This window comes from Triticum aestivum, chromosome 7A, assembly GCF_018294505.1.
Source record: "Triticum aestivum cultivar Chinese Spring chromosome 7A, IWGSC CS RefSeq v2.1, whole genome shotgun sequence".
NCBI classification, from domain to species: domain Eukaryota; kingdom Viridiplantae; phylum Streptophyta; class Magnoliopsida; order Poales; family Poaceae; genus Triticum; species Triticum aestivum.
This window is the reverse complement of record NC_057812.1, coordinates 36,235,880-36,245,436: the sequence shown is the minus strand read 5'-3', so window position 1 is coordinate 36,245,436 and position 9,557 is coordinate 36,235,880. Positions and strand designations below refer to the sequence as shown.

The 9,557-nt window shown below is 41.9% G+C and overlaps 1 protein-coding gene across 1 annotated transcript; it reads left to right on the top strand.

Annotated features, from left to right (window-relative positions):
• Positions 1-56: 56 nt before the first annotated feature.
• On the top strand, positions 57-6,148 carry LOC123152914 (histone H3.3-like). The gene is made up of 3 exons (XM_044572289.1): positions 57-206; positions 5,489-5,512; positions 5,611-6,148. The coding sequence occupies exons 1-3, from the start codon at positions 57-59 to the stop codon at positions 5,947-5,949; spliced, it is 513 nt and encodes a 170-aa protein (XP_044428224.1). The 3' UTR covers positions 5,950-6,148.
• Positions 6,149-9,557: the final 3,409 nt, after the last annotated feature.

The following is a 9,557-nucleotide window of genomic DNA, read 5'->3' as shown; positions in this document are numbered from 1 at the left end:
TAGGCGTTAGCTTTGCGGTCGTCGGCACATGTGTCAGGGTAGGGTGTGCTTCGGGGATGGATGTGGAGCTCTGTTTCGACGGCACCCTTATTCGTAGTTGCAACGAGGCCACATCCAAGCAATGCTCGCAGGCCAAGGCAGAGCCGAGGTGGCACTGCCAAGAAAAAAACACAGCAGCCATGGTGCGAGCCATGGCGGCCGGTGGGGTGAGGCTAGCATGAAATGCAAAATAGGGTCCTAAATTTTGATATACCTATATAACTAAAGTTCTAAGCTTATCATTTATCAAGATAAGAAAAGAAAAAGGTAGTACCTTGAAGTTTGAATTAGCAATTATCTCCAAAAATAACTGCATTAATCCATGTGAAGTCTAAACCTCTGGCTGCAAAGTGAAAAGCAATGTACCGTTTATCGACATATAGGAAGTACAGTGGCTAATGCTCAAGTTTATTAACTATCCATGTGATCAATTTGTGCAACAGAAATTCAGAAACAAAGATAATACATAAAATAGTGTTAGCGGGAGTGTGTCTCCTGATTTTTCGGGTCAGAAGATGCAGATTCGTTTGGGTCTTCTTCTTCTGTACCAAAATTCAAGAAATCCATTATGTGAACTCTGAAGCAAACCGGCCTACAGCAAACATGTCTGCAGTACTAACGTGGGCTTGGGGAGCATTCTTGCACGACTGCAAACTTTGAAGTGTGACATATTCAGAGAGTTGGCTGAAGAGAAAGAATTAACATTTGGGAAGACCATCGGATCCCAAATAGCCACTCCAGGAAAGTTTTTACCAGGAGGGGCCACCATATTCTGTTCTGCATATTGCTGACAATCTGATGGATCAACATAATGGTGGCTGGGACGAACAGAGATATTTTCTTACCCACTGATGCAAAACAATATTCTTGCAATCCCTTTGAGTCCACATTGCAGGAAGATTTTGTGGTGTCGTATAAGAACTTTTTTTTTTATTCTCTGTTCGCTCTGCCTGTCACATTGAATAGGAGCATATATTCGGCGCACGAACTGGAAGAGAAGGTGAGCAAGGCTCTGCTGGGGAAAGTATCTAGTACTCCCAGGCTTGGGATACTCCCGGTGCTCCAAATGTCCGAAAAACATTTTTAAATTGTTCAAAAAATTCTGAAAAAAATACAGCACATTAACGGAACATCGATGTCTCTTGTCACAAAATTTCATATCAAAATTCGAAACATTGCTCGAGATACAAAAATGACAAGTTTTTGTACATAACATAAGTTGGGCTTTAGATTTGGCCCATTATCACATTGACGTCAAATTTGTCATTTTTATATCTCGAGCAATGTTTTGAATTTTTATTTGAAATTTTGTGACAAGAGACATCGATGTTCCATCGATGTGCTGCATTTTTTCAGAATTTTTTGAATATTTTAAAAATGTTTTTCGGCATGGGTGCACCCGGAGCACCCTAGGGGTGGGAGTACTTGATACTTTCCCGGCTCTGCTGCACCGAACCCGGTGCGGGACATCTTATGGAAGTTAAAAATCCCAAGTAAGAGTAAGGTGTTCCTATGGAAGGCTCTGCATGGTACAGTTCCTCGCATGGCGATCCTTGCATTGCGACATATACCCGTCTCTCCATAATGTCCTATTTGTCGGTCAGGTCTGTAGAATATTCATCACTTGTCATTTACCTACACTTGTGCACAGAGTGTTTGGTGTGCGCTCGGGCTCCTGGATATCATTGACGATGCACTGATTGCAGAGATGTTAGGGTCGGCGGTACCCGACCAGGAAGTCGCCGGTCCATGGTTGTAACACCCCAATAGTTAAGCTATAATGAACCCATGCTAGTGATGCCATGTCATCATGTTTTACTAAGCCAAATTGCCACTTGATAAAAATCAAAGTCAAATTTAAATTGCAAATCAAATTATTATCTCTTCAAACACTGAACAAAATTCTTTACAATATGTCATAAATTCCCCAAGTATCGGTAAAAATATTATCAACTCCATTTGGAGGCCCAAATCGCCCTTGGTAATTATTTTAGTGGACTAGCAACATTATATTAAGCCTTTTCATATTAAATAAATATTCAAAATAAATTGAGACTTGTTGTGCTAGCTCAAAAACTGACTACTATTTATGTGCCAAGTTTCATAATCAACAAAATTCATTTGTATTAAATTTAAATGCAAACTAGCAAAGAAATAAAAGAACCAGAAAAGAATAAAAGAAAAAGAGAAAAACTATTGTGCACTTCGGCCTGCTACTATAGTGGCGGCCCAGCCCACATACGTGTCATCCCTACCTCCTGTTCATGCGCGGCGGAGGGGGGATCGCGGCAGGCATCCACCGGCCATGGCCGCGCCATGTGGCGTGCCGGCCATCCCCCGGCTCTCTTGGAGCATAAGGCCAACCCCCGGCACAAACCCTAGCTCAATTTCCCCTCTCCCTCGCACCGCTCGATTCTCCCCAATGCCACCATCGCCATGGTCTCCTCCGTTCACATGGCCACCGGCGTCCCCATCAACTAAGATCCCGCCAGGAGATTCGCCTGCCTCTTCTACTTCGTCTACAACGATCAGCTCGAGTCGGGAATGCCTGCATCAAGCGGATCGAGATCCTCTTGAACCTTCGGTCACCGACGTTCTTTGTCGAATCCGGCCACCATCTGTGCTACTAAGCCACCAACGGGCCACCGTGTGCCCCCTAGGTGAGCTCCCAATCTTTTCCCCTCTCTCGACACTCTCGATCCGCAGTCGCAACGCTGTTGTCACCTTTGTTCTGCTCTGGCCGAAAGCCCGTCGCCGCGCACACAGCTTCTGTCGCTCGTATCCGAGCACCGCGTTGTGCTCGTAACCTCCCCAACAAGTCGATGTCTACTACACAATTTATTCTTGTAGACTCATGTTAGGCCTCCAAGTGCAGAGTTTTGTAGGACAACAATAAATTTGCCTCAAGTGAATGACCTAAGGTTTATCAATCCGTTGGAGGTGTAGGATGAAGATGGTCTTTCTCATAACCTGCAATCAAATACAAGAAATCTCTTGTGTCCCAAACACACCCAATACAATGACAAATTGTATAGTTGCACTAGTTCGGCGAAGAGATGGTGATAGAAGTTTAGTATGGATAGTAGATATAGGTTTTTGTAATATGAAAATATAAAAACAGCAAGGTAGCAAGTGACAAAACGGAGCATGAACAGTATTGCAATGCTTACAAATAAGGCCTAGGGTTCAAATACTTTCACTAATGCAATCTCTCAACGGTGCTAACATAATTGAATCATATAACAATCCCTCAACGCGCGACAAAGAATCACTCCAAAATTCTTATCAAGGAGAGAACATAAGAGGAAATGGTTTGTAGGGTACGAAGCCACCTCAAAGTTATCCTTTTCGATCAATCTATTGAGCTATATATTCCTATAAGTGTCACAAACAGCCCTAGAGTTTGTTGTAAAATAACACCATACTAGACCATTACGGCGCGCGTTGCCGCGCCCATCTATTTTTGCTATAAAATGATAGGAATTTCTATAAGTATACGAAGATATGAGACATGCTTGTAAATTTGCATGAACTAACACATAAGTATCTTAGTACTTGAACTAAAAATTAGCTGGCATCCAGGGGAATAGTTTGAAGTTGGGTTTAGGGTTTTAATTAAACAAAACATTAGTTAGTGCACAGGGGAATAGTGTGAAGCTGGTTCGAGTCTTATCGATCTTTTTTTTCAAATGATTGATGGATAAATGTTGACAGTGATGAACACCTCTTGAAGAATCAGCATACAGTAGAAGCAACATACCAGGTTAGAGTATTTGTTAATTATGAGATATTGTTTCTTAATCTTCCTATATATTTAGAATAATCGTCACTTTATTCCCCGACGGGCGCGGAGAGAGAGAGAGAGGGAGGGAGAGAGAGAATACTGAGTACTCCATATATATTCAGAGTAATTCACACCACATGAATTGGACATTTTATAGCACATTTGGTGAGTGCAAGTCTGCTCCCTCAACCGAAGCTACCTACAAATTCTCTATCTTTCACGAGGTAAAAGGACACGGACCAAATATATAATTATTGATAGCTGCAGTAGTTATACTTTATAACTTTCCAATATTTTTTGTTCATCAACCATTACTTTGAAAGCCTAGACATAAAATTGGGGAAAGAAATTTTGAACAAAATTGGAATATTCTATGCCGCCACATAGTCAATAATTTCTGTTGTGGCACATCCCGTGTTTTCTGTTTATACTTGAGCTGATTGTTCTGCCAAATATATAGGAGTATTTCAAAGCAAACATGAATAAAATGACACCTCAGCTTTCATTCTTCCACACACGTTTTATTGTATAAACTGGAGCTTCACAACGCAAAAATAAAAATAAATTGTAGCTTCAGTAAAAACCAGGCATCTATTGTGTCCCATCAGCACTTTGCCTTTTATGCCACCTTTGGATGGAACAAGGTATTACTCTTCGTGAATATAGACTTAAGATTAATCTATACCAATAAAAAAACCCAAATGGGCAAATCCAAACCATCTCGACCGTCAAATCATGTTATCTAGCGGTTCAAATCGCTCCAATGTTAAGCACCAAACACGTTAACCGCTCTAATTAACCACCACTGCCATTGATTATAAACACATTTTGAGTCAATGCTATCCCTTGAAATCTGCCATATAATTAGTATCCTACCATTCTCGTGAAAAAGTAATTAATATCTTACCAAATACCAACATGCAACAGATATATCTTACCTAATATAACGTGCAACTAATATCCTACCTGTCAACGTTATTCCTTGAAATCTGCCATGTAATTAGTATCCTACCATTCCCGTGAAAAAGTAATTAATATCTTACCAAATACCAACATGCAACAAATATATCTTACCTAATATAACGTGCAACTAATATCCTACCTAATATAAACGTGCATTGCACGTACATTATTACAAGTAGTTGATAAAGGAAATATACCTTTTATGTTGATTTCACAGTTGCCATCAAGAAGTTGCCGAGTTTTGTTGTGCTCACACACCCTGAACAGTTCTCCTAAGCCTTGTAATTAACACCCATATATTCTCTGGGAAATCCTCCACGGTGAAGGCTTCCATTATCAAATTTCCCCAGACCTGAGGATGCATAGATTAAAATCACCCGTAGTTGATTTCATGACCGTTGGGCTCTCGACAAATAGAGGATCCTAAGGAATCAATAAGAGTATGACCTGTTGAGTTCAACATCCTCCAGTAATATAATCATGCCTTGACTGGAATTACTACTACAATATAGCATCGGCCATGATGTTATACTCCCTCTCAACGTGTTACAAAGCCAAGAATCTGAAAATAAATTGATGTATGCAAAGTAGAGCAGCAACAATTAACGTCATCATCACACTGTAAAAACAATACGAAAATTTAAAATTATTCCTATCCTTTTTCAGATGGAACATAATTAAGCTTAGTCAATCATTGATCAGCCCCGAAAGCAGCTCGCCACCAAGGTGCGTCCGCCCCCCTTCTCTCGTCCCCCTTCCTCTTTCCCTTGTCCAGATCTGTTCGATGTTGTTTGCTGATGGTGATTCCGCGCGTGTGATTTCAGGCCGCGAGGAAGTCGGCGCCGACGACCGGCGGCGTGAAGAAGCCCCACCGCTACAGGCCCGGGACCGTGGCGCTCCGTGAGATCCGCAAGTACCAGAAGAGCACGGAGCTGCTGATCCGCAAGCTGCCCTTCCAGCGCCTGGTGAGGGAGATCGCCCAGGACTTCAAGACCGACCTCCGCTTCCAGAGCCACGCAGTGCTGGCCCTCCAGGAGGCGGCCGAGGCGTACCTGGTGGGACTCTTCGAGGACACCAACCTGTGCGCCATCCACGCCAAGCGCGTCACCATCATGCCCAAGGACATCCAGCTCGCCCGCCGCATCCGTGGCGAAAGGGCCTAAGCCGTCCTCCCCGTCAACGCTGTTAGTGGATCGGAAGTGGAATGTGTTGCTTCCGGTTGTAGTTTGTTCCTAATTGCCGTGCTAGGTCTCTCTTGTTTTCTGTGGAAGAAATATGGTTGTTGGTATGAGTAAGACGAACTTGATATGTGATGATGTTACTTTTGGTTTGCGATGAAGCAAACGTATGTTGACGACCTCACAACTATTGTTGGTAGCAGCAACTCTGTTGTTGTCGTGTCCTTGATCCCATCGTGGTATTCTATCTTGATTTGTTGTGCGACCAATTGCTGTTTTTTTGCGTTGTTTTGGTTTGGGTCGTGCTGTTGATGGTTGCCGTGTGGGCTACGTGTTCTGTCGTCGGTGACACCGACACAAACGTCTGTTCATGGCGAGTTCGACACGATGATGATGCTTATGGCCCTTGTTTCTTATTGTTCGACACGGCAGCATTGTGGTTTCTGCCAAGAGTTTGAATACTTCCTTACTACTGATAAAAATTTGAATAATGTTTCGTGGTCGCTGGTCAGCTGTCAAATGGAGTATGTTGAGCTTCGTGCTAATTGTGCAAAATCCCATTAAGGTTGTGCTGTCCGCAGCTAGAGAAGTTATGGCGTGTGATGTTCAAAATGGCTGCACTGTATCCCTTCTATTCTTTTGTCAAAAACATACAGATCGACTCAGTAAAAAAAATTAATCGAGAAAGTGTAATAATTCGTGTTGATTTGTCTTAAGAAGAATCTGCACGCTCATTTTTTCTTTCAAAAAATGATCAGATCTAGAGCCGCCAAAACGCCACACGTAGATTTCTCTTAAAAAGTATTTTTCACAAATTTATTATTGTACGTACTAATAATCAAATGCAAGATGCTGCGAAGTGGCATCAAGAACTGGATTGAGAAATGAACAATATAAATGTTCAATCGGCATTTCTTTGTGGTCAGCATCAAGAACTGGATTGAGAAATGGATAATATAAATGTTCAATCAGCATTTCTTTGTGGCCTTTATGGCTGTATCATATTGGCTCCACGTATTAAGAGCATCTCTAGCAGACCCTGTATTTTTTTGAGCAACCCTGTATAACTGGTCATATTGTCATAACCTTTGCATGGTCAAAAAAAAATGTCCGAATCGTAAAAGTGGTTCAGCCCATAAATTTTTTAAGGACCGCCGAAAATGCATACCCGAAACCCTTATCTTTGAAGGTTGGAAGGCCAAACTGAAGGGGACCCGTGTACTGGCCAAACCTCGTTGGAGCAAACACGTCGTCGCGAAGTTTGCCGGAATCCGTCCTAAACTTGTCGGAATTCATCACCACACCCCGGAAAAGCTCGTTAGACGCCGCAATTGATCACCGCCAGTTCGAGTTGGACGAACTTGACATCGCTGTGACCTTCCATGACCTCAGCCTGGCCGCCGGAATCCTCCCGGCATGGCACGCAAAGGGGCACGGCTAGCCTAGCGCGGCTGGCAATAGAGCAAGGCGGGGACGGCGGGCGACGGGGCGCGGCCGGCATGGTGATGAAGTGCGCTTGGCAGGGACGGGCGCGGTCGACGGGGTTGGGCATGGCTGGCGCGGCCGGCTAGGGAACGAGCAGCAACCGAACTAGAGGAAGCTAAAATGAACCCTTAAAATGTAATTTTTTTATCTGTATCCTAGTTTTACAGTTTGCGATTTTAAAGGGTCTGCTACTAAAGATGCTCTAAGATACCCTCTGATGCAAAAAATATCAACATTTGATATATAAAATTAATATCATTAGGTGCGCCATGAGTTTAATTTTTAAATTGTATAACTTCTGTGTTTTTACATGTTGATATTTCTTATATAAATATATGGTCAACCTTTATAAAGTTTGACTTTAGATAATATTCAAAGTAAAAAGAACAGGAGGAAGTAATAATCTACCGTGTGTGCAACGGAAAGACGTTGATATAGAACACAATGCATTTGAGTCTATTCACAGTCAAATTTGGAGCACTATGTGTTGTATATAACATGGATGCATGTTGCAAAAAAAAACTGATTTTTCAACATTTTGTATTTTAGTAGAAGATTTGGAGATACTTCTAAACTTTCACCTAGTGTGATAAAGAAATGAAAGAACCAAAAAAGACCGCTCTTCATTTGATCATAGTGGGTTTCCCTCACAAAAAAATCACCTCTCAATTTTTTTAACACGGATGCAGACGCTCATATACACACACATACACTCATCCCTTATAATGCATGCACGTACACTCTATCCCAATGAGCACCTCTGAGAGATAGAGCGGTACTTCATCTTGAGATTGATGAAGGTGCCACAGACGCATGCGTAGTCAATGGAAACGTCTCCTCCCACTGAACGCACATTGCTAAAAGGCCTGAAATAAATCCAGAAAAATACGAGCACTAATGTCAGTTCCAGGACTTAAACTCTGGTGGGCTGGGAATACCAATGTCCTCCTAACTATCCAAAATCATTGACTGGTCAAAATCATGCCTCCTAACCATCCAAAATCATTGACCGGTCAAAATCGTGAACCAGATTCAAAATTGAACACCTCACTTGAATGTGAGAGCTTCTTAAGAAAAGAAATTGTTGACCCACCAGTGTTACATGATGGCATTAATTTTTTGTTAGGTGATGAGAGCGTGCACGAGACTGATGCACCTGCCGATTAATTTCCCATATGGAGCTTAGTTATAGTAGATAGATGAATGGTGCATTAACGTTTAATTTCAATACTCCTTTTGATTCAAATTTAGTACTTCAACCCATTTTTGCCAACGTTTTCATGCACTTACAATTCAAATTTCATTTGAACTATATCTATTAAATGTCTAGAAAAGGAGAAGAAAAAGAAAAAAAATTATAAAAGATAGAAAATAAAAGAAAAATGAAGAAAATAAAAGAGAAATGAAGAAAATAAAGAAAACGAGAGATAAAGAAAGAAAGAAAATGCCAGAGTGCTTTGTAAGAAACAACCGGCAAAGGTTGGCCTTTGCAGAGTGTTTTGTATTTTTCAAGTGTAACAAAGTAATCAAGACGATTCTAGTAGTGGCATCCATAGAAGTGCACGAGCTTCAGTTGAGATGGATTTAACAACCACCCATGGAAATGCTAATATTTTTTCGTTGCTCCCAGATAACCCAATGCATGGCACGGCGTGCGCAGCTTGTGGGACGAGACTTGTCTGCTCCCCACGCATGTGCCTATCCATGCTCCCGCGTACGTGGCTTTATTTGATTGGAACAAAATAAGTCCTGACCCCATCCTCTTAAAATCAGGGGGGTGACGACTAGATTAGAAAGAAAAAAAAGAAAAAAAGATAGTCGTAGGATGAAATGGGAGTACGGATGGGAGCACGGGGAGAGAGCAGGCAAGCCGGATCCCAGCTTGTGAGGATAATTGGAGTTGTCTTGCGTAGAATGCATGTCTCTAGCGTCTTGACATCAACCCCAATAGTATGTAGTATGAATGATCTTCCCAATCTACCATAGTACTAGTAATAATGTATAATCTCAGAATTTAAACTCATGGTACCCTGATTCAAACATTTATATCGGCCAACTGACAAGAACATGCACTGCCCCTTATGGTTGGTGGCATGCTCCTCAAATCC

Coding starts and splice junctions, on each gene's coding strand:
- LOC123152914 (XM_044572289.1), top strand. CDS start 57: ATGGATGTGGAGCTCTGTTTCGACGGCACCCTTATTCGTAGTTGCAAC. Junction 207..5,488: donor GAGCCATGGCGGCCGGTGGG/GTGAGGCTAGCA, acceptor ATCATTGATCAG/CCCCGAAAGCAGCTCGCCAC. Junction 5,513..5,610: donor GAAAGCAGCTCGCCACCAAG/GTGCGTCCGCCC, acceptor GTGTGATTTCAG/GCCGCGAGGAAGTCGGCGCC.